General features: G+C 36.7%; 1 protein-coding gene across 2 annotated transcripts in view; it reads left to right on the forward strand.

The window, feature by feature from the left end:
* The window catches only part of LOC150107347 (organic cation transporter protein-like), a 287152-nt gene that overhangs the window by 255613 nt on the left and 5625 nt on the right, over positions 1 to 25914 (forward strand). For both annotated transcript variants that reach the window (XM_090391214.1, XM_090391215.1), the window contains exon 11: positions 13849 to 13953. In XM_090391214.1, the coding sequence (XP_090247340.1) occupies positions 13849 to 13945 (97 nt within the window). In that variant the 3' untranslated portion in view covers positions 13946 to 13953. The remainder of the gene's footprint in view (positions 1 to 13848; positions 13954 to 25914) is intronic.

Here is a 25914-nt window from a genome sequence, read left to right on the forward strand (position 1 = left end):
TATCAATGCCTTTGCAAAGGCCAGCAGTAGTAAAGTGTAGCCATTTCTCTTATCCAATTCATCTGTCATTTCAGTATTAAAAATGAGTAAATTACCAAGACCTCCTTTTCACAAAGCCATAGTGTTTCCATAGAGTACCATAATCCTAAATTCTTCCCTCAACCAACTTTTCCAGTGCCTTAGATACAAATTGGTCTCCTTCATGTAATAGGACTGTCTTGCTCTCTCTCTCTCTATTCCTTTCGTGCTCTGCCAGCACTGATACTTAAACAGCCTCCTTATTTGCATAGCCATTTTTATTGTAGTTTCTTCTAAAACATGGGCTGATTCCAGACACAGTAATCATCCATTGGTTAGTTCATGCTGTCTGGAAATCATAGCAATTAGTGAGAATTGATTGATGAGGAATGATATCATCATAGTGATGGAATGCAATGGGTATAGTATTTTCAGAGAAGACAGAGGGAACAGGATTAGGGAGTGCTAATGATAGCAAAAGAATTGAAGCCAAAAAGAGAGGAGTTTCAACAAGAAGATGGGGGAACAGATGACAGTGGATTTGAGATAGAGGTAACACAGAAGGAAATGTATAGCTGATAGCTGTTATGAGCTGTTGGATGCAAGGCAGAATGTAGATGATATAAATTAGCAATAATGACAAGTAGTTATTATGGGGGAGTTCAAATGCAGTGATGCAAATCGGAAGAAGGAATGGTCATGGGGATTATAAAAGGAATTTAACTTTATACAGCTGCTAAGAGATAATTACCTGAAACAGCATGTTATGGAGAGGATTCTGCATTCTCTTAAAAGTGTTGGATCGTGATGACATCAAGGAACTTGACAATAACTACATGATCACTCTCTTTTTCATTCAAGTTGAAAGCAAAATCATCTCCAAATGGAAAGAGAGAAAGCGTGATCATGCTGTCTTCACTTGGGAGTTGTCAAGCATATGGAATTTTCAGGTTAAGAAAGGGTATATATGGAATTAAAAAACGTATTATTGAAACAGTGCATGGGAGATAGTCAAGAGATGTTTGAAGAAAGCATTATCAGACTGTATGGGCAGTCAGGAGGATCATCTAGGTAGGAGATAGATGCTGATTAGCATAATTTTAGTAGGAGTTGCAGAAAAGGTTGTAGTCATCATGAGTTTGATGGTCACCTCTATATACCATCAAACTCATGATGACTACCTTTTTATGGTAAGGAAGGCAAAAACATCTTATGAGGGAAAACTAGTTAAGTCTACTTAACTAGTTTTCCCTCATAAGATGAGGGAAAATTAGTTAAGTCTAATTAACTAATATAGAGGCAAAATTAACTGACGTCAGATACAGGTAGATTAATTAGAGGTACATAGGATATTGCAGAAGTTTAATATTAGCAAACACAGCCAATGAATTAGATGGGATATTATTATTATTATTATTCAGGACATCTATGGAGTCCCAAGACTCATTATATGAGGCTCGTCTTAGACAACACTAAGTTTCTCATATACCTTTCCTTATACTCATTCACAGTTCACACTCTCACCATCATCGTCATGTGTCATCTCTATCCAGGAGGTTGACTACCATGTCTCTCCACCAACTTTGTTCCTGTGCCTCCCTTGTACATTCCTCATATGTTAGATATGTCCAATTCTTAAGATTGCTGCTCCAAGTAATTCTTTGCATCCTTGATTCCCTCTACCATTCCTTCCAGGACCACTTTTTGTAAGCTGTCATGTCTTAGCAGATGTCTGAAATAGTTGGCCTTTCTTCTTTTGATAGCTTTAGGAAGACCTCTTTTTCTCCTATCATTTGTAGAACTTCTGCATTAATTTTCTTCTGAGTCCATGATACCTTCATACTTCTTCTTAAAATTCACATCTCAAAAGCTTTAATTTTATCTTCTGCAACCTTTAACATTGTAAATGTCTCAGCCCCATACAGTAGTATTGACAATATATAGCATTTTGTCAACCTTATCCTACATCTCAAAAGCTTTAATTTTATCTTCTGCTTTCTTTAACATTGTGAATGTTTCAGTCCCCATACAGTAGTATTGACCATATATAGTATTTTGTCAACCTTATCCTCATTTTTATGCTCAGATCTCCAGATGTTAGGATATTTTTCACTGCATTGAATTTCTCTCTAGCTATTTCAATTCTTCTTTTTAATTGTCTTGTGCTTCTTCCATCTTCTGTTATTAAAGTGGTAAGATATGTAAATTTGTCTACTTGCTGAATAGGTATGTCATCTATTTTGATATCAATTTTAGGTGTTGTCTTTTTTTCCTGGCTATTGACATTGTCTTGGTTTTCTTAGGATTAAAAAGCAAACCATATTCCTCACTCTTAACTCTTACATTGTTGATTAGATTTTCTAGATCTTTTTCATTTTCTGCCAACAGAACTGTATTGTCAGCATATCTTATTGTTTATGTTCCTTCCTCCTATTGATACTCCTTTTATGTTTTCAACTTCCTTGTATATTTCTTCAATATATAAATTAAAGAGTATTGGGTATAGTACCTTGTCATACACCTCTTTGGATTGTAAATTCTTTAGACATCCCTTATTGCTCAACATTTATTGCTGCTGTTTGTTCCCAGTATAGATTTGTTAATGGTCTTATATCTTTTCCTTCCATTCTGATTTTATTGAGGCACCTGATCAGTTTCATACTGTTGATTGAATCAAAAGTTTGGTATAGCATGTATAAATGTCTATTTTTTCTAGATATCTTGATTATTGTTTTTAGAGTGAAAATACTATCTCTTGTTCCATTTTTTCTTTGAATCCAAATTGATTTTCACCTATTTCCCAGTTGAATTTTCTTTTGTTTCTTTGCAGAATAATTTTTATCAGTATGTTAGTATTTATGAGTATGTTAGCAACAAGACTTATGATGCTAATTGTTCTTTATTCGGAGCATTCTGTAGTATTGTGCTATTTTGGAATGGGAGTATAAAAAATAGTGTCTCAGGTCTTTTGAGCGATATCCTGTGTTGTAAATTTGGTTGCATACCATTGTCAAAGCATTTATGCCTATATCATTAAGTGCTTTTAACATTTCTGTTGTGATTTCATCACTTCTTGCTGTTTTCTTATCGTTTAATCCCTTTATTGCATTATATACTTCATTAGCAAGAATATCAGGACCATCTAGGTTGTTTGTGTAAGGTTTTTCTTCTCTGTATGCATAGTACAGTTGCTCTGTGTATATTCTTGCCACATTCCCGATATTTCCTCCTTATTAATAATAGTAAAATCTTTAGAGGTACCTTTTGGCATAATAATTAATCACTTAACACGTATAACACACAGTAATAACTTTAATGAATTAAAAGTACAAATATTTTGTACTGAAAGTAACAGTACATCATCAGTTAAAGAACAAACAGTTAAAGGAATGGAATACAAAGTACAGAACAGTCAGTGGATCACCAATTAAATTGTTGCTGCATGCCAGAAGATTAATTAAACTAATAATATTAAATATTTTTTTAAATATAATTATTTCATTGATGGTTGCATAAGATAAGAATCTCCCAAATTTTAGGGGGGGGGGAGAGCGAGAGAGTTATTTTGATTCAAATTAGGTCAATGCAAAAGGGCTTTGCAACTTTCTTTAAAAAGGCATTCATATTTAAACCTGCATCTGTGGAGCAGACAAGCTTTATCCCACTGACACTAATCATAATGGATATTATGATTAGTGTCAATGCTATGTTGTGCTAGACCAGAATTATGAGGTTTCATGTATTCAATATAATACTGATGTTCCTTCATTCTTTTTTCCACAGAACAGCCTGTTTGTCTAAAGTATGATAAGTTACATTCGCATGGTATCTGGTAAACACCAGCCAATGATAGAAGTGCCAGTTTGTCTTTTGTAGATGGCAAAAAGTGAGAAATTTTGTTGATTGGAAAATATGTTATTAATGATAGGTTTATCATCTGGTGATTTTAAGTTGTTGCTCCCCATGATTTTCCTTTTCTTATATGTTAGTTCATTTATCTTGTTGTATAAGTGTCTTTCTTTGTGTGCATTAGCCAGTTCTTCTATTTTTCTGCATTTATCTGTATACCAAGCTTCCTTCACTTTCCCTCATTCTTATTTTATGAGTTTGTTCACGCTCTTATAATCTGGTTTGTTCTTCAGTGTTCTCCTTTCTTCCATAATATTGAGTATTTCCTTACTCATCCATGGTTTCCTTTCAGTTCTGTTTATCTTAAGTAATATCTTTTTTGATTCTTGGATGTTTGTTATGAATGCATCCCAGTTCTGTTGAGGTGTTTACAGTTATGTTACTGAGTATGTTATTCACGTTTTTATTGAATTCAGATGCAAATTTATCTTTCATACTGATTTCTTTAAGAATACTAGTGTCATATTTTGGACTTGTCTTGCTCCTTTTTATGTTTTTTTAATTTTAATCTTGCTGTTACCACTACTGGATTATGATCCAAGTTGATGTCTGCTCCCTGATATGTCTTTGCTTGTTTAATGCAATTTTTAAATTTGTCTTTTATTCATGATGCAGTCGATTTGGTTTTTTATTGGGTCTCCTGGATTCTTCAAGGTGTTTACTTGGATGGTGTTTAAACATTGTATTAGTTATCACAAACGAATGTTTGTGATAACTAATACAATGTTTGTTTGTCTCCTCTGTCATTTTTGTGCCCAGTTTTTTTCTCATCCAGCTTAGGCATTTATATCTCCAATTATTAGCAATACATCATCTGATTTTGTTGTGAAAATTGCCTCTTGAACTTGCTCATAAAATTCATTAATTTCATTCTCTTGGTGTTCTGTAATAGGGACATATACTTGAATTATAACTAGCTTAAAAGGTTTGGCTGCAACTTTCACCATTATTATTCTACCATTAATGAGCTAGTAGCCCAGCATGCAGTTGGTAGTGTTGTTCTTCATCACTATTGCTACTCCATTTGTATGTGATTGTCCACCTGAGTACACAAATGTATGGTTTTTTCTTTGAATTTTTCCAACTTCTTTCCATCTTACTTCACTAAGTCCCATAATGTCTAATCTCATATTTTCCATTACTTGGAGAAGGTTGTCATATTTTCCAGATTGGTACAATGTTCTGACATTCCATGTTGCTATTCTTAAGGTTTTACTTCTACATCTTAGAAAGGCCTCATCTGTTATCCTCCCATTTGGGTTTGGGATAGCAACATCATTTATTGCACTTGCAGTTTGCTTTGACTCATTTTTAAATTCTTCTTCCCTGTTTTTATCTTGGTTGCAGGGGTCCCAATCACTACTCCATTGCTTTTCAAGTTCCTAGTGTGATTCATGGTTGACTGAGTATAAGGAGAATGTGGTGATGACCCTATCTCTTCCACATTATTCTATCTAGGCTGCTCATAACATGGAGTACAGTCATTTCACAACTGTAGCTGCATGATGAACAGACGTTGCTTTGGGTAGCTCCCCAGAGGTGCACTTATTTAATAGTGGTTTGGCTTGCCATGTCATATTGCCATCATATGATTGTGTGGTATTTTAAGTCAGATAATCTTGCCAAGAATTATTCCACCACCCTTGGTAGCAATACTGCTGTTGGTGACTGCTTATTTGTCTGGTTGTCCAGCTTATTTTGCAGCTATCCTTTTGATTAGAAGGCCATCCCTCTATTCATCACCTGTGGTCAAATTTAGTATCAATCAGCTCTGCCCTCTCACCACCTTATCGGTATTCCATGATCCAACGGCCACTTTTAATCATGTTACCTTGTTACTCACACTTCCATTTGTGACTTCTGTTGATAGCTCCTTCTCCTTGTTCTGTCATGTGAATGATTTCGCCATTGTCAATCCTTTAACTACTTCTAAACAGTTTTAGATGTCTCAATCATATCACCTCTTCATTTTCTATCCACTAAACTCTGCGGTTTGCATGCCTAAAAATAGAGGAGAAATTAACCATGGAAAGGCAGAGGCATTTTACAAAAATTATATCAGGACTGTACAATGTTAGTTATTATATCATTTGTATAATCCTCTCCAGAGTTAATTCATCCTCTTCAAATGACCAGATCTGAGCACATTAATCTAGATGTGTCTGATTAGGACTTTATGCAGTGGAATCACCACTCTTATCTCTACTGGTCAAAATCCTACTTTATATTGCAGCAGTCCTCTGGGTGCACTAACTTCGAATTTCTGTTGATCATTACCTCAAGATCCCTTGCCTCTGTAAAATTCGATGCAGTAGGAATTTTTTTCTTAACTTTGCATCGACTTTTACAGAGGTCACAAATAGTGTACATAGAAGGATACTGTAATTTAATGCTGATTGTGGAATTTTTTATATAAGATTTATATTAACTGTAACGATGCAAATATGTATCGAAAAGGTAGGAATGTTAAACTGTGTATTTTAAGGGCAATGCCTTAGACAGCGGCCTGTCGTTTTTAAGTGGTTCCAATTTCAAAGAAAGAGCTTGGAAGCTTTGTTTATAAAATGTAAAGTGCCTTCAATTGTTCGAAGCTTAACCTAATGCATGTGTTAAGGACAGTGCAACAACAGGTGGCAAACAACTAAGGATCTCCCGAGTGTAGTGAATAAGATTGTTTTTGTGTATTCCCAGGGAGGAAACAGAAGTAATCAACAACTCTGAAGGTCACATCCCATTTTGTGTGGGAATGTTAGGGTTCTCAAACCTTAATCCAGGGACCACAAGAGGAAAGTATAAGAAAGGATTAAGAAAAGATCCAGGGTGCTTTATATCGAGGTATCCAGAGGCAGCAGATCCAGTAGGCAGAGTGGGTCATCCACTGTAGGTAGCACTTGCAGTTGTGACTCCCTATGCTTGCATCTCAGTATGGTATCACTGATTGTTGACCTGATATGGAGCAATTTGTCAACATTTCACTGAACTGATAGGCCTGCAACATGGCATCCTCTCATACTTAGTTAGTTCCCTTCTCACAGCAATTTCACCTGGACACAGTTGCACTGACTTGGGAGCATCATATTCCTCCAAGTTACGCTGGCTACAAATACGTGACATTACATGGCACAATGTACCTTGCCCAAGAGGGTGCCTGTTGATCTCTTTTCAAGCAGTGTATGTAAACCTCTTTTATTCATATATTCTGTTCTCAGCCTGACTGGCCAAGTTGACAGCTTATCCCTCCCCAGTCAACTCAAACTTCCACTTTGGGAATGGATGTTTGTCTTTACAATTTAGATGAATTTGTCAAGCATGAGATTACGATCACAGTCCCATGTTTTGTCTCTAGAGCAAAATTTTCCCAAAGCTGCAGAACTTGAATAACATAAGTGGGCTTCAGCTCTCTCTCTCTCTCACACACACATGCGTGTTATTAAGGCTATGAATTTCATTTCTTTTTTTCTCCATCTTTCCTTTCCTCCTGTCAGCATGTTTACATTGCTAATTTTTCCCATAATTTCTCATTATTTCTTGCTTTTGCAAATTAATGGAATTAATTTGCCTACATACTGTACATCCATAGATGTGAGACCCTTCAACACTTCTGTGCATGTCAAAAGAAGGAGAATCCATTCCTGTATTAGGGTAATCAATGCATTTCATGGGATGAGTGGTTATTATTATACGTCAGAGAATTAGCTTTTCTTTTATGAAAATTCTAGTTCTTAAAGAGGTAACTATTTTGCTTGTACAACAATTGGAAAATAATGTTTATAAAGCATGTGATTTAGAGTATTGGTGACCAATTTGTACATCTTTTATTTCTTTCTCCCCTTCAGCATGAATTGACTATTCTTGGCACATTGCCAAGCTTGGTTCTATGAAGTATGGGCATACGATATTTCATATTTCTATCTTCTCTTCATCCTCAGATCTATAACAACTTCTGATAATATATTTTGAAATTAACAGTCTGAAGCAAAAGTGAAAATATTCAATGTCTCAATCTCACAACTGTTATGAGAGTTGATTATCAATATTATATTGATGCTGATTTCTTTGCAATCCATATTCTTGATATTGGATAAGTAATATCTTGCCAAGCGTTATTTGTTACTCTTCCAGTTCATTTTTATGGTACTATCAGTAATACAAGAATGGACAACTGATTTGTTCTCAAACATATTTCAACACACTGCAAAGATCACAGATTTCTATGTGAGTATGACATAGCCAAAAATTATATGTCAACAAAATAAATTGTAAAGCATGACTTGGCAGAACAACCAGTAAATTATAAATTTAACTGATGTTCATGTTATTCGGAACTATTTAACTGAATTTTTAAATCATCTCATTCCTAATGGAACACCTGCTCACTGTTTGATTTTCAAAGCCAGATTTTCATTCATATTGCTAAGAATTCTAGATGCACCAAGATGTTGCAGTGGAACAAAACTATATATTTATCAACTAATGTAAAATATAATCTAGGCTACTATTTTGACAAAGTGATATAAAAGGTGCAGATGTAGTGATACTAAGAATTCCTTTAATGCCAACTTATATGCCATTCCATATCAATAGCTTAGAGTAGTTTGCTGTCTGCTCAGCATTTGCTATGTCAATTAATAAAGCATATTCATAGTTATTAGTGGGAAATTGAAATTTCATCACTTCAATTATGGTCAGTTGTATGTGGCTACATCAAACTTTAAAGTAGTAGGGAATTTATACCTACAGCTGCAAGAAAAAAGAAAACTATTTTGTAATATGGATGTGATTATTATGATCATTGTAATAAATAAAATGTTTCTGTTATATAAAAGCCTGAGTTTCTATGTGTATGGTATGTTTCGTCATTATAAGGACATATTGGTATTTTTCATTTACTGTTTCCTTGAAATAAGCATCATTAGAATTCTTTCATCAGCAAATAAGAACAAGGAGCAAGCAACAAGAGTAAGTTTGTTTTGTTTTTTCTGTAAAATAAAAAACAGAAAAGTACTTTTTCTAAAAGAGAGAAAAAGTATGTTGAATTTCTGTACTTCTGTTTCAGAATTTTAAAAGTGAAAATTAGACCAAAATTTAAGTGTAAATCATGATAAAAAATAATTAATTCTTCAGAAACGATCATACTTGAAAATGGTTTACTGATTGTTTTTTAACCACTAAGCAGTGATTGTTGCAATATATAATATATCACATTCATGGAGTAGTAATAAAAATTGAGAGTAAAGAAATATAAACTAAGTTTAAAAAATTGTAATCAAGAAAAAAATGTATTATAAAACTTCTTGCTTCTCTGTACCAACACATTACATTTTACTAGAACTGCTTACATTAACACAGTTCTTTTGTATGTTGTTTATTTAATTGGTTATCACTTCACTGATTGAGAGATTTGTAAAAAGCACCAGTGTAATTTTTAAGAATCCAGACAAATGATGCATTTGAAGTCAGAGTGAACATAACAATTGCACACTTCTTTCTCCTTCTTCTTTGCTCTGATCTTTTGCTTTATTGATTCACAAATGAGACCATTTGTGTCAGCTGTCACTATAATTTCATCTCATATCATTGCTATTAGTTCCCCCCCCCCCAATAGCCAATCCTCAAACTTTTCGTTCTTCACATCTCAAATCATTGTACCTCTATTTGTGATATTCCTCACATCTTGCTCATTCCTCTTACATTAGCATCTCTGAATACCTTTGCCTCTTTCTCTCCACTCTTCTCTTTCCTTTATATATCTTTTCTGTCATCTTGCTCTTCTCTCTCTCTCATCCTCTCACTTCTGCTACTCTTGTGCTTCTTACATCAGTTAATTCCCTCTTAAGTCTCCTAATCTTCCCAGTCACCAATTGATTTCTCATGTCCCTGACACCTTTGTTTCTCTCTATTACAAGCCTACTCGCTTGCCATTCAGCCGCACTCTCAACAGCATCCATGGCATCTACCATGTTTCTAACCCTCAGTCACCCTTGGCTGATATTCATTATTTACGCTTTTATTGAAAATATGAGCTTCCCACATACTCTTCCTCCCTCCTCATCACATCTGTTCCCACTTTTACTTCAGCTTTGTCCACTTAAGTAAGGTTGCTGTTAGTAGTGAGTCTCCTCCACAACCTCCTGTCTTGGGCTGTAGCCACATCCAAGTTATTCATCCTCAAGTCCTCCTCCACCATCTCTTCTTTGGCCGCCCATGCTTCCTCCTCCCCTGCACATCCATCTGCATGACCTTTCTTCCCACATACTCTTCCTCCCTCCTCATCACATGACCAAACCATATCAACCTTGCCTCCTGTATCTTTGCTCCTAAGTTCGTAACTTTCACCCGTTCCCCTTACATAGTCATTTCTCAAATGATCCTTTCTGGTCACACCGCACATCCATCATTCTCATCTCTGCTACCTCCATCCTGTTGATGTTATTTTTCCTCGGGGCCACAGTTTCCATTGCATACATCACACTACTGTCTTGTAGATTTTGCCTTTTAGATTGATTGGCACCCTCTTATCACATAGCACTCCAGCCATCTCTCTCCAGTTCCTCCATCCTGTTAGTATTCTGCATCCCACTTCTCAGCCTCGCCATCCTCTTTCGTTGTTGAACCTAAGTATCTAAAGTCACGGACCTTCCTCGTGACATTTCCTTCCAGCTCCAGATCTGTCTCCTGGCTTGCAACACATATACTCTGTCTTACTTCTGCTCAGTCTCATACCTCTCTCTTCCAGTACTTTGCTCCAACTTTCCAGTTTAGCTGCCACTTCTTCTCTTGATTCTGCGCACAGCACGATGTCATCTGCCTACAACATAGTCCAAGGTGCATCTTCTCTCACCTCCTCTGTCACCACCTCCATCACAATATTAAACAGGAACGGACTTAATGCTGACCCTTGATGCAAGCCAACTGTCACTGGAAAACTTTGTCTCTCCCAAGCAGGTCTGAACTCTTGTCTTCACATTTCTGTACATCTTCTACACCAGCCTGACATATTTCTCCAGTACCTTCTTCTCCCTCAGACACCTCCAGACTTCTTGTCTTGGCACTCTATCATACACTTTCTCCAGATCAATAAATACCAAATATAGCTGTCGTTTCTTATTTCGAAACTTTTCCATCATCTGTCGTAACCCAAAGATAGCATCTATCGTCAGTCAACCAGGCATGAAGCCAAATTGCTCCTTTGCAATCTCCACCTCCTTCCTCGGTCTTCCATCAAGAACCCTCTCTAAGATTTTCATTGTGTGAGACATCAACTTTATTCTTCTGTAATTCTTACAGTCTTGTGCATCCCCTTTACTCTTGTAGATGGGGACAACAGTACTTTCCTTCCATTCCTTGGGTATATTTTCCTGTTGACAAACTTTTATTAACAGGTCCCACAGCAGGTCAATTCCCTCTTCCCCCAGTGCCTTCCATGCCTCCACTGGGATCTTGTCAAGGCCCACCGATTTTCCATTCTTCATCCTCTTTATGGCCTCCTTCACTTCCACTCTATTAATGTTCTGCACCATCCCCTCATAAGGCTCCCCATCTTCTCTGTGAGTTCTTGCATTTTCTTCATTCAAAAGCCCTTCAAAGTAAACTTTCCATCTGTTTCTTATATCCACATCCCCTCCTTAATACTCTTCCTTCAGTGTCTTTGATCTGCCTCACATGTAAGATGTCCTTTGCTGCTTTATTTCTACATTTCGCTAGTTGGTAAATTTTTCTCCGTCCTTCCTTTGTTTCTAATTGATCATAAAGGTCTTGATATGCCATGGCCTTTGCCTGTGCAACAACTCTCTTGGCTTCTCGCTTTTTCTCTCTGTATTCCTCTCTGTCCTTTTCCACCCTTGACTCGTCCCACTTCTGCTTTGCCTTCCTCTTAGCTGTCACTGTTTCTTGTACATTATTATTCCACCACCAACCCTCCTTCTGCTCTCTAATCTTTCTGGATATTTCACCAAGCACCTCAGTTGCCCAGCTTAGAATTGCTTTTGAATTATGTCTCCACCAATCTTGTACACTTTCTAGTCCATCCGAAATCCTCTCTAACACCTTCTCCCTAAAACGGTTCCTCACGCTCTCTTCTTTTAAGCGAAAACACTTAATTGTCTTCCTCCCATGGCTTCCAAAGGTTATTATCTTCGACTTTATTTTTTAAAGTCTGCGCACAGCAGCTGGTGTTGCTGCGCCACTTGATCTGTTGGGATTACTTTACAATTTATTACTGCCTTAAGATGTTTTCTTCTAATCAAAATGTAGTCAATCTGTGAACTGTTGTTGTCACTTCTAAATGTTATCAAATGCTCTTCCCTCTTACAGAAAAAGGGAGTTCACAATTGCCGGATCAAATGCTACTGCAAAGTCCAAAATCCTCTCTTCTTCCTGGTTCATCATTCCCACTCCATGGCCACTATGCACCCTTTCACAGTCCCTATTCTGTCTCTCTATGTGTCCATTCAAGTCTCCTCCGACAATCACCATCTCATTTTCTTCCAGTTCCCTCATCTTTTCATCTAGCACGTTCTAGAATTCATCTTTCTCTTCTGCTATATAGCCAACTTGTGGGGGCGTAGACCCATAAAACAGCCAGTTGCTCTTCTCCGAGATCCAGTTTTATTCACATGATCCTGTCGTTCCACCTACCCACTTCCAGTACTTCACCCTTCATTCTGCCGCACGCCACAATTCTGATACCATTTCTTCCCCCTTTATTTGCTCCATAGTAGAACAATTTATACCCATCTCCTAGTTCCTTCACCTTTTCCCCCTTCCAGCTTATCTCCTGCATGCATAAAATGTCCAACTTTCCCTTCCTCATCATGTCTGCCACCTCTCTTCCCCATTCAACTTTCCCTCTCGCAACCTTCTCTCCACTTGCTGGGCTCGCTTCTTTAACTGCACCTGCCCTTGATGCTGTAGGGTGATGTGGCTGCGCGTCACTTAAGGGATATGCCCTAGCCCTTGTATCGCTTTCTTTTTGACTCATTTAATCATAGCTAGAGCTGGCAGTGAAGTTTTACGACTGGATGCCCTTCCTGACGTCAACCCCGACAACCCTTATCCGGGCTTGGGACTGGCACCTATTGGGACTAGCTTGCCCCCTTCAGTGGCTGCAATAGGTGAAATGACATAGCAAGATAGGAAAGATTCACCCCTAACCCTCGAATACTCTAATAGCATTGGGGTAAGGACAAGAAGAGAAGAAAGAAGGGGAGGGACCAGTCTATAGATAATGTAACTGATGTATATCACATGAAGTAAGGTAAGGCATGGTCCAGCATCAGGTTCCTCAGATTTGCCATGCCCGTACTTACTAAAGTGAGCCCATGAGGATCTGTTCCCACCTTTACTACAACCACAAAAATTAACATTTATATCTCCTAGTGTTCCCTATTGCCTAAAAGTTTCACTCCTGTTACTCACCTGCCATACATTCCTGACTATCACATGCTACATTTTTAATAGATGAAATTCTCTGTTATGTTTTCCAAGTTGTAATTCTTGATAATCCTAAAGACACAGCAGACCCAGTGATAATAGACATGATATAGTGTCCTCCATGATAACAAGATTTGATAAACAACATACAAATAAAAATTTGCTTAGCAACTACACAACTCTAATGCAGCACACTCCATCACAGTTATCTTAAAATGAAATTTAACATAAATATATACAATCATGCTACTTAAACAGAATCACTGTTATCTTTTTAGTGTCTCAGATGCATCTTTCATTCAATCCTTCGGCTGATGGAATGGAGCAGGGTGATGAATATCAAATATTCACCTTAATTATTTTACAAATTTAAGTTATTTCAGTGACTCAACTAATGTTAGTAAAATTAAAGTTGTAAAATCAAGAATAATATTAAAAGTTTGTCGTTAAAAATTGTATAATCTTTAAATAGTTATTTTTATTTTTTAGGAATACATGGAACCAGGTGCAGCCAAGGTTTTCTAGAAATGAATATTTGCCATTACTGGACCATGGAGAACAGCATAAAGAATATTATAATTTATAATACTTCTGGTATAAACATAGCAGTTTTCTGCATTTGATTTATTATCTCTAGTTACTATAGTTTAGTTATTATTAGTTTTCAGCATACAATACAATCATCATTTTTTTAAAAAATATTTTTCTTCTCTCTCTCTCTCTCTCATTACATATCAGTTGATGTACAGTATGGTACCTATTAGAATGAAACATGCAGAAATGATTTAATAGGATCATAAAAATATATATATAAATAGAGAAAAAAGAAACTGCTTTCTTTTCTAACTCTAATCCTTTTCCTGGTTGTCATCTTCATGACCTTGGCAAATTCTAAAGGTGAAGCCTTAGCCATGACATGGCTGAATTGTAAGCATACAGAATAATACATGATGATTACTATGGACATTAATGTGCAGTCATTTACAGCCGTGCTATTTATAACCTATGATAATTGTTACAAAATGAGATTTAGTTCTACTATTAGAGATCTGAATTATAGTGGTGAAAATGGGATAGGAAGACCCAAACAGCAATCAACACACACCCACCTATCCTCAGTTGTGTTAATGAATTGAACAGTGTGTACTGTCATGTTTTGCAGCAGACAATAGCATTTGAAACTCATTTCATGTGAGCAAGTGCAGTCAGCAGGGCTCGATGAATTATGAAAAACGTACTCACCCAAGACCCTGCCCCCAATTTTTTAATTATATGTCCCAATAACAGTTCCATAAAGTTCTTTGTGTAACCATTCTGAAAAGGAGAGGTCAATAAATTGTAAGAAAAGGAAGAACAGTTAAAACAACATTAATTGATTATTTGGAAAACATAATTTTTGCTCTTACTGTTTATACATTGATTCTCCGGCATCATATATCATTTAAGGAAATTAACAATGTACACTTGTATTAGACATGTGACGCCAGCACACTTCAGTAACAAAGATGGAAAAAAAAAAAAAATGGAGAAACACAAGGAAATCTAAATTCTCACAATTATGCCACCTATTGGCTTCAGTTAGGTGTTCTTGATCATTTGGAGAGGTGAACTCACTGTCTGCAAATATGAGGGGGAGTCTGATATGGCCATATTTGTTTAGATTGGGATAGTTGGTGAGAGCTGCAGCTGATTCATGGAAAAGACTCTCGAACTCGAATATGCTTTTTTCCAATGGATCCTGTGCTTGGGTATCCAGGGCATGGTCTGCCAATCCTGAGTAGCTGTAGTGGTCAAATTGGATGTAATCTAGGAAGCCAACATCTTTGATATATGGATGTTGGTTGTCCTACCTGTTTGTCCATAGTAAGAAAGGTTGCAGCTTCAGGGTCAGTTCCATAAAAACTGCACAAAGTAAGAAGCATTGCGTTGTCCAGAATATTCAGATACCTCTCAGAGTTCATTGTTTGTGACACCACAAACAGAGGTCCAAGGCTTGCAGCTGCCACCTTTCTTACTATGGACAAACAGGTAGGACAGCCAACATCTGTATATCAGAGCACCAAGATTACATCCGATTCCTCCACTACAGCCACTCAGGATTGGCAGACCATTCCCTGGATACCTGGCACAGGATCCATTGGAAAAAAAACACCTTACGCCACCAAAGCAAATTCAAGTTTAAGAATCTTTTCCCTGAATCAGCTGCAGCTCCAATGACCAGGAATACCTAACCAAAGCCAATAGGTGGTGTAATTGAAGGACTTTAGGTCTACTTGTGTTTCTCTGGGTTTTTTCATCTTTGTTACTGAAGTTTGCCTGTGTGCACGTGTCTAATACAAGTGTATTAATCCCTAACGATGCCTATTTGACTTTGACAAAATATAGAATAATAAGTAAATAATTTTTATTTATTAACAAATGTTGTTAATTTCATTAAATGATATACAGTAATGCTTTACATTAATTTTTGTTAGTCTTTTATATTATGCATATTCTTCTGTGTTTTCCTGAAGTTACTAAAGTTCCTTAAGTTTCTAAGCAAAAAAAGATTTTGTTTAGAAAGTTACTTTTTATTAAATAAAAATATTTTATTTTTTGCCAGCTAGCAAAATGTACTCGTCACTGGCAAGCATATTTGTTGAGCCCTGGCAGTCAGTAACTGCTAATTTCAGATTCGGGCATGTCATGGTTTTCTGAAATGGCTATTGTGAAATGGAAAAGAAGTGGTTAGGCATTTGCCAACAGTTGTTGCTACATGAATGAGAAAGCAACATATTCTTATGCAACATTATCACCAGGTACAAAAACTTATTGCATCATTTCATGCTAAAGCAAGAGACATCATATATTCTCATAAAGGTTCACCTTCACGAGAGTTAATGACCATTCTGCTATACTGGCAGAATCATGTTTGCTTGCTTTCTAGGATGTAAATGATTTAATTCATTCAGAAAGCCTGGTTATAAGATTGCATTCAAATAATTGTAAGAGAGATCTCACAGTAAGCACCTATGTTTAAAAAAAGGAAAATGAAACTGATATGAGAATTACAGAGGAATTTCCCTACTACTGAATGTCCTAGGTAAGATTTAAGCAACCATACCTGACAAGAAGCTAAGAAGAATTGTAAAAGATATACTGGGGGGAAAAACAGGCTAGATTCATGCTAAAGAAGGGTTATCAGACCTTTTTTTTATTTCTTTAACACAAATAGTCAAGAAACCATGGGAATATAAGGATTTCTGTTTTGTATACCTAGAAAAGGGACATAATAAGGTGCAAAAAGAAAAGATGTTCAAAATGCAATGATTATTTGGCACAAATGGTGCATTATATATAGCAGTATATAGCTTGTACTTAATTCAGCAACTGAAGATGATATAAGAAAATGGTTTGATGTAAAATCAGGTATAAGATAATGGTGCACACCATTTCCGCTGTTATTTGACATCCATTTGGAATATATAAGGGAAATCTTATTAAATCTGATAACAAAATTTGAAATATTCATCTCAGCACAATATGTTGATGATGGTATTGTAAATTTGGTGTGTCACATGGTTTTTAATTTTTTTGGTAGTTGCTTCTGTATTCTCCTCTTTCGTCTTTTGTTGTTTCTTCCCTTATCTTTATATAAATTTCTTTCTTACTCCTACAATATTATCTTTATCCTTATGTCAATTCCTAAATCTTTAATATTGTCTTGTTTCCTTATATACCTCTATTAACTTTAAACTTATGCCCTTCTGGTCCTTATATTTTACCTCCAGTATTCCTATTTTTATGCCAAGGATCTTTAGATATTTATTTGAATTAGTGACTGCGCCTCAGGAGTTCCTTTTATGGCATTAAATATTACTACTTTCGGTAGATATCCTTCCTTGCACTTATATACAGTCGTGGCTTCCACTTTACTTTAATTTTGTATTAATTATCTATCTTCCCTGCTCACAAGCTCGGTTGTTTTTGAAAACAGTGCATCAAAGAATTAAATATCAGGCGACACTCTATTAATATTTAAACAACAAATTTAATTCACATAAAACAATTTACACTAAGCTTGCAGTAATAGAATAAAGCATCTCAATTCAGATCTGTATAAATCAATTAGTTAAATTCCTGTATTTTATCACACAAATTATATCACATAATTAACTAGGTTTCCTATTAGAACACAAATAATTTATGCTGAGCATTGGTACATGTTACTTAACTGTTAACTCTTAAATATTGAGCACATAGACCATATCTTTTATACACAAACGCTCCTTTCTTTTTATGCTAGGAATACTCTATAGTCAAATTTCACCAATTTGACAAACAGTTGCATTGTGACGTATTTCACATGCAAATTCCTGACAATTATTTAACTTCTAATCTTTAACTGTTAATTATGCCTATTTTGAATCAGCCTCTACTTTACAGTCCACTAATAAAAGGTCCCTTAAAAACTCGAAGAAAAATTAGAAAAACAGATACTCACTTTGGTGGTGACTACCCTCTATTGATCTGGCTTCACACTGGAACTCTGTTCCTTTTTCTTCGGTGTCAGGTTTTCGCTCCCTGCTTGTGCCGGCGATAGACTTGTTGACGGCCTGCAGAGTCAGTATCTTCCCGGGACACAGGCGGAGGTTCTTTGGTTTACGGAGTAATTTCCTTCCGCTTGAAGATTCCTTCTCCTTGGACTATAGCTCCCAGCGTAGAGTTGTCATCAGGGGTCTATTCATTGCCTGGCAGATCGGCTCCTCTCATCCTTCCTTTAGGCCTCTGGCATACTTTCTCCAGAAGTCGCACTCCCGATGGCGTGCATCTGACTGATAACTGCCAACGACTTCCTGCCGACTGACCAACGATCTCTGGGTCACTGATGAAAACTTCTGGAACCGAATCACTCCATTGATCTTTTTGCCAACGCCTTTTATTCACTCGCTTTCAAATCCTTGCACAGAGATATGGAATCCCTGAACATTTTGGTGAAAACCCTTGATCCCTTTCTCTGACTGACCCTTCCATTGTTTTTCTCCAACACTCCCCAAATCCTATTCGTTCTGGCAGTGGACATTTGTTTGAAGCTTTTGTCAGTCCACCTAGCACTGACCTTGAGTGTTTCCATATGGAATACACACACACAATTTAATGTCTTTATAAGGAGCTAAAAATACACTGTTTACTAGTGAAAGGTATTGCCTTAATCCTACACCTTCTAGAATATTCCCTTATTTGGTAGAGAGCATAACAATTCCCATAAGGATTATTTACATTTAACAAACATCTATGTACAGGTTACAGTTCTTACTTGGCTTGACCTTGGTAAAATTTTATGTAAAAATGCCTTGTCTTTATGGAGCTACATAAATATTTTTACAGTGTACTAGTAAATAAATCCAGTATAAAGTCTTTGGGACTCTGTACCTAATTGGAATAAGTGCTTTAGTATATTTGGTATGGCAATAAAAAGTCAAACATCAAAAATAAACAGAATATCCTATGAAACACTCGCAGAAGTTTATGGACTTCAGTCCAGATTCTCTCAATCTATCCTCGTAATCTATGTTCCGTAATCTCCATATCATTTTTGTAACTCTTCTTTACAGCCTTTCTGCAGCTTTTTTATTTCCTCAGAACCAAGGAGACTTTAGTCGAATTTGTACAGAGTGGTCCAGGCAGTTGTATTTGGTTAAGAGTGTGGCTGCTGGACAGATATCAAAAAGTGGTATATGGAGGAGCAGAATCAAGGCAAAAACAGGTGACGTGGTGTACCACAAGGTTCAGTGCTGGGAACATTGCTGTTTAATTTGTACATAAATGATATAGGAAATAACCTGAAAGGTAATACTCAGTTGTTTGCTGATGATGCAAAATTAGGTAGATTAGTTAATAAAGGTAATGTGGAGAGTTGCAAGAAGATTTAAATAGGCTATCAGTATGGGAAAAAGTTAATGGGTGTCAGTTTAATGTCGAGAAATGTAAAGTGATGATGCATTTTAGGATAAATAGATTACAAGCTGGGATCATTTTCCCAAGCACTAGATTAGTGCTTGGGAAATTGTGAAGGAATATTTGTTAGCAGCAATAGTAAGCTGTATTCCAAGTGAAGAAGAGGGCACAATTTGGTCTAAAGTGGATGACAAACAATATTAAACAGGAACCGCATGTGAAAAAGAGGCTATGGAAGAGATATAAGGAGACAGGTGAAGAGCAGATGCATGAAGAATATAAGACACAGGCCAGGAGAGTGACTAGTATGGTAAGGAAGGCAAAACTAGAATATGAGAAAAGATTGGCCCAAAGATCTGAAAGAAAATCCTACGAAATTTTTTAGCTGTGTGGCCAGGAGAAATGATTGTGGAAGAATGACATTGTGAGATAAAAATGGGAATAGAGTGACTGATGCAGAGGACAGTGGAATTGTTCAATGAACACTTTATTAATGTATTTCATCCTGGAGGAGTAAATTTTAATACTAGAGGGATAGGGCAGGTTTAGAGGTGCAGGAGGAAAGTGTGTTCCAAATACTGAGTACCCTGCATGTTAGTAAAGCTGTGGGACAAGAGTATTTCACCATGAGTTTTGAGAGAATGTGCTAAGGAACTGAAGTTCCTTTAACCTGGCTTTTCAATGAAGTCTGGCTAGCTGCCCAGGGAATGGAAGGAAGGTAAGATAGTGCAATTAAGAGCGGTAGCAGACTGGAAGTGTCTAATTATAGGTCAGTTTTTTGTGTCATCAGTAATTGTTAAGATCTTGGAGAAATTAGTGAGGGACCGTATACAGCATTGGGCAGATGAGGGTAATGTTATCTGTGAGAGTCAACATGGGGCACTCCTGTTTTAGTAATATGCTAGCCTTTTATAATAAAGTTACAAGAGCAGTAGATGAGAGAAAGGCATATTCTGCCATTTTCTTGGATTTAGCGAAGGCATTTGACAGTGTGCCTCATGATAAGCTGATATTTAAGTTGCAGCACATGGGTTTGGATGTCAGGTTGGTCAACTGGATTCAGGATTGGCTGTCTGATAGGTCAGGGAGTTTATAGTGGGGCAGTTTCAAGGATGCAGAGGGTTACAAGTGGGGTCCCACAGGACTCAGTACTGGGACCTATATTGTTTAACCTTTATATCAATGACATTGTCAGTGGATTGCAGGGGGATATTCAGTTGTTTGCAGATGATGTGAAGCTGGGAAGGGTTATTAGTAATAGTGCAAATGTGGTAGCTCTGCAAGAGGATTTGAATAAGCTAGACAGATGGGTAAATGAATGGAGGAGTCAGTTTAATGCAGCAAAAGTAAGGTCTTGAGGTTTGGGACACATCGATTGGATGCTGCATACTCGATTGGAGGAGCTATCGTGGAGGAAGTAGGGGAGACAAGAGATCTGGGGTTGATGATTGATAGAAACCTGAATTCAGGGGACATATTGCAAAGGTGGGGAAAGTAACACAGAGGATTGCTGCAATAATGAGAAGGATGCTGACCTGCAGAGATAAAAGAGTTAACATTCCATTGTATAAGACCCTGATCAGACCATGCATAGACTATTGTTCTCAGATTTGGTCCCCAGGATTTGAAGGGGATAAATTAACTGCAGAAAGGGTACAAAGGCAGATAACAAAGATGGTTTCAGAACTGTACAATGTTAATTATGAGGATCAGCTGAGGGAATGTAGACAGCAGAGTTTAATGGATAGAAGAAGGAGAGGTGATATGATTGAGACTTTTAAACTGTTGAGAGATGATTATAGGGTTGACATGGGAAGTTCTTTTGCTTGGTTGAACAGCGGGAAGGAGTGATGACAAGGGGCCATCCCTGGAAGTTACGAAAGGAAGCTGTGAGTAAGAGGGTGAGAAGTGGTTTCTTTGTATGGAGGGTGGTTGGAGCTCCTGGGATGAGTCTTTTGACTTCATAGAGGCCTGAATAATAATAATAAAAGCTGTGTATCACATTGATGGCACTGTACTGTAGGAAATGGATGAAGCTAGAGATTTGAGGATGGTGGTAGACAGTTAAAATTTAGAGGACATGTTGCTGAGGTGGCCAATAAGATTACTTGGCTAGTGAAGAACACATCAACAAGTAGAAATAAGGAAGTTATAATTCCTCTTTATAAGGCCTTGATATGCCCACATCTGGATTACTGTGCTCAACTCTGGTCCCTCTGGATTTCTTAGGATGAGGAAGTGGTGTAGAGGATTTAGAGGTGAGTGGCCTGTGGAATGTTCCCTATGAGGATAAATTGAAGGTGTATGGATTGCAGAAGTTGGTTGATCTGAGAAAAAAGGAGGGATATGATAGAAACATTTAAGTTGCTTAAAGGATTTCATAGGATAGATGCAGGGGAAATGTTTCAGCACTTGTCTTGAGGAACTAGAACAAGGGATCATCCAAGGAAGTTGAATAAAGGTGTGGTCAGTGGGAGGTGAATACTAGGATTCTTTTTTTGCTTGGAGAGTGGTGAATGAGTGGAATGGGTTGCGAGAGTCATTTGTGAGTGCTTTGTTTGTTAATGAGTTCAAGGAGAGGTATGATAGATTTTGTAGATAGATTGGATCTCCTGTGACGAGTTTTTCGGACTCCATGGAAGTGCCTGTATAATAATAATAATATGTGAATGTTCTTTTAACATCAGTTATTCTCTGAGTTGTATTTGTAACCTTTGCTATCTGACCATTGAACTTCAACTGCCTATTCACCAAACCTCCAAGAACTCTAGCTCATCAGTTACTCCAAACATAATTCCACCAACATAATATGCCACTGGGTATCTCTTCATTCCAAAGTGCATAACTTTATGGTTACTAACATTGAATTGATAGCCATTATCATTTGCCTACATTTCCAGCCTATTCAAATCACCCTGCTGAATATATCAGTAGAATCCCAGTCTTATCTTGTCTATTTTCCATCATCAGAAAACAATTGAATGACTCCTATCAGTGGTCCAAGGGCTGATCTCTGTGACACTGATCACTTTAAATCTGGCAGATTCACATCCTCCATATACCATTTTCTGATACCTGTCTGTCAGTCACCTACTTATCTAAGTCAATAGCTTATATTCCAGTCCCATATTCTCTAGTTTATGCAACAGCCGTTCGTGTAGTATCTGATCAGATATTCCATTCATTGTATCCTTTATTTTAGCTCCTGGAAAGCTCAATGCTATGACTTCGTTCTGCAGGGCAGATTTAAAATTATTGAATCACCCTACCATTTTACTTTGTTTTTTAGTTATGTATTCTAATTGACTTACCTTAATTATTATTATTATTCATTGTTAATTATGAATTTCCATGCTTTCCTCCCTCTTATTGTTCTCTTTATTTTTCTTTTCCTGTCTTAGTTTTTGTAAACAGTTCTCTGCTTTCTCTCTCTAACTCCCTGGTTTGAATTTCTAATACTAATTACTTTTAATCTGAAAATTTCATATACCTATTTTTCTTTATTTGTGTCATCAATATAAAAGTTCTCATTTCCAGATTCTATGTTATCATTATCTTTAGTTTTCAATGCCATTCTGTTGTTCTGAAAACAACAATAATATAGATTTTCACACTAACTAATCTAAAAAAACACCAAATAACTAAAAAATCACCTATCTTCAAATTACACATTTGCACTCAAAATAGCCTCAAACCAGCCAGTGCATGTACACCCTCTGTCAAAAAGAAACTGAACTCTTCAAAAATTGAAGAAACTAGTGGCACCACCTGTTGTATCTTTTTGTTGTCGAAATCGGCAACGTTCATTAGTGTTGTGTCAACTGTTTATGACATTTGTTTCATTAGAAGCCGAGTTATAGTTCCAAGAGTGACAGTGTGTTTTGACGAACAGTCGGAAAATGAGTTTCAAACAGGGATCTGCGATTGACTTTTGTGTTAAACTTGGTAAAAGTTTTACCGAAATGCATCAAATGCTTCAAAAAGCATACTGCGATGAATGCTTATCCCGTACTCAAGTTTATGAGTGGTTTAAGCGATTTCAAAGTGGTCGTGAGATGCATGAGGATGATGAAAAGCCCAGCCATCCAAAAACTGGACTGAGCAAAGTTAAAATCCAAAAAGTGCGTGATTTCATCAAAGAAAATCTGAAATCGTCTGTGAGATTGATTGAGGATTCCAAAATCAACTGTGCACATTTTAACCAAGAATTTGGGCCTTCGTAAATTGAATTCACGATTTGTTCCCCAGAAGTTGACCGACGACCAAAAAATGGATCAAATTGAACACTGCAAGGACCTCATTAAAACCGCTCATAAGGATTCAAACTTCCTTGAAACGATCATTACTGTTGCATAACGTGGTGTTTTGAGTATGAGCCTGAAACAGAGTGCTGAGTGGAGACCACCAGAAGAGGGGCATCCAAAAAAAAAGTCGCTTGGAGAAGTCAAAAGTAAAGACAATGCTGATTTGTTTCTACGATTCCAAGGGCATTATCCACAAAGAATTTATTCACCTGGCCAAACAGTCAATGGTGAGTTTTATCTCGGAAGTTTTGAAGCAATTGATAGCAAGAATTCGTCGCATATGGCATGAATATCATGACCACCGACCGTTCGTCAAAACACACTGTCACTCTTGGCACTATAACTCTGTTTCTAATGAAACAAATGTCATAAACAGTTGACACAATTCTAATGAAGGTTGCCACTTTCGACAACAAAAAGATACAACAGGTGGTGCCACTAGTTTCTTCTATTTTCAAAAAGTTCGGTTTCTTTTTGGACAGAGGATGTAAAACCAATAAAATATTACAGCTACATAGGCACATTGGATGGTTTATAGAAAACAGTGTGAAGCACTCAAAGGAAACATCCTGATCTGCTGTAAAAGAAAAATTTGACAGTTGTATGCTTCCAGTCTTGGCATATGAAAGTGAAATGTGGACTTTGATTAAAAAATTTAACCAACATGTTGAGGATTGCCCAGAGGAAAATAGAATGATCATTACTCGGTATTACCATTCTAGATAGAAAGCACAATACTTAGATAAGAACTCATACTAGCGTGAGAGACATTATAACAGCCATTAAAAGATCCAAATGACAATGAGCAGTCATATTGTAAGAAGTAACACTCAAAAATGGACGAAGTTGAATGGCATTCCAGAGATGTAAAGAGAACTATAGGAAAACTAAAGAGACAATAGGAGGATGAGATTAAAGAAATGACTGGAATTCAGTGCATAGAAAAGCTCAAGCTAGAATTGAATGGAGGACTTTGAGGAAGGCCTTCATCCAGCAGTGGACAGAAAATGACTTATGATGAAGATGACATAGTCACAGTTTTTAGTTAAGATGGTAAATTAAAATATGGAAATGGTTGAGTAGCCAGTTGAATAAATTTACATGGAATTAGATGTAAATTACCCAAAACACTAAACCAGCAGTATGCAAGACAGCAAGCCAGTTTTTACTTATGGATCTGAGAGTTGACTTTAGAAATAAAAACAGTTGATTAAAGACTAGAAACCACAGATATATGATTTCTGAGCAAAAGTAGAGCAGTCAACACATGGCATCACTGGAAGAATCATATTATAAATTAAGATATTAGAAAGGAACTTAACATTATTGGCATTTAAGAAAGTTTTGGCAAGGCCAACATAATATTATTATTACACTATGACTTCATGAATTCAAGGACTCATCTAGGAGGTCCATTTGATATAGCTCACAGCTCATCACGCCATCCCTTAAACACATTCAAATTCTCTGCATGCAAAAAACCTGCTTCTCACTCCCTTGTTCACATCCTCCTTATATAGCTTCAGGGATGACCTCTTGTTCTCCCCTGATCTCCCACCATTTTATAAAAAATCTCTTCAACATTGATCCTACAACAACTCCTTACCAACTTGTATGTCACTATCATATCATCCACTAGACTCTGTAAATTGCATCTTCTTAAACTTTCTTCATATTCAACATTACAGAGATCAGAAACTACCTTAGTCAGTCACCTCTGGACCTTCTCCAACATCTCTTTGTCCTTTTTAAAAACCAGGTGACCATCTGAGCACAGTAGTCCATGTGTGGCCTAATCAGTGCCTTAATACAATGGAACAAGAATCTCCTTACTTCTATAAGTCAATATCTTCTACATCATTCCCAGAATTTGTGTAATCCTCACAATTTTGGCAGTATCTTCTAAATTTTAGATCCTTTTCCATCTTTGTTTCCCCTTCACTCAATCTATTCAAATCTTCTTGTGAGGTATCAAGATCTGCACTACTCTTCATAGTTCAAAAATTGAACCACATGGATCTTCTATACATCATATTTCCCAAATTTTATTAAATTTTACTTAACCTGAGAGTAATTTCAGGATGTAATTTTGACTTATGTTCCCCTTTGTGGCCCTATAAATGGTGTAACTGAAATAAAAATTGAAATGATGCTACAAATTTTGTAAGAATTTCGAATATCAAATTTCAGTATAAAATTCTATATTATTTCAAATTACACATTATTTCCAGTCAGTAGCCCTGGAATAATGTGCATGTAAACAGGCAGATACATTTTGCAAAATGTGCCTAAAAAAAGAGATGAGAAAAATTAA

This window comes from Typopeltis vanoorti, chromosome 4 (genome assembly GCF_054136105.1).
Source record: "Typopeltis vanoorti isolate ZY-2024b chromosome 4, IOZ_Tvanoo_1.0, whole genome shotgun sequence".
NCBI classification, from domain to species: domain Eukaryota; kingdom Metazoa; phylum Arthropoda; class Arachnida; order Uropygi; family Thelyphonidae; genus Typopeltis; species Typopeltis vanoorti.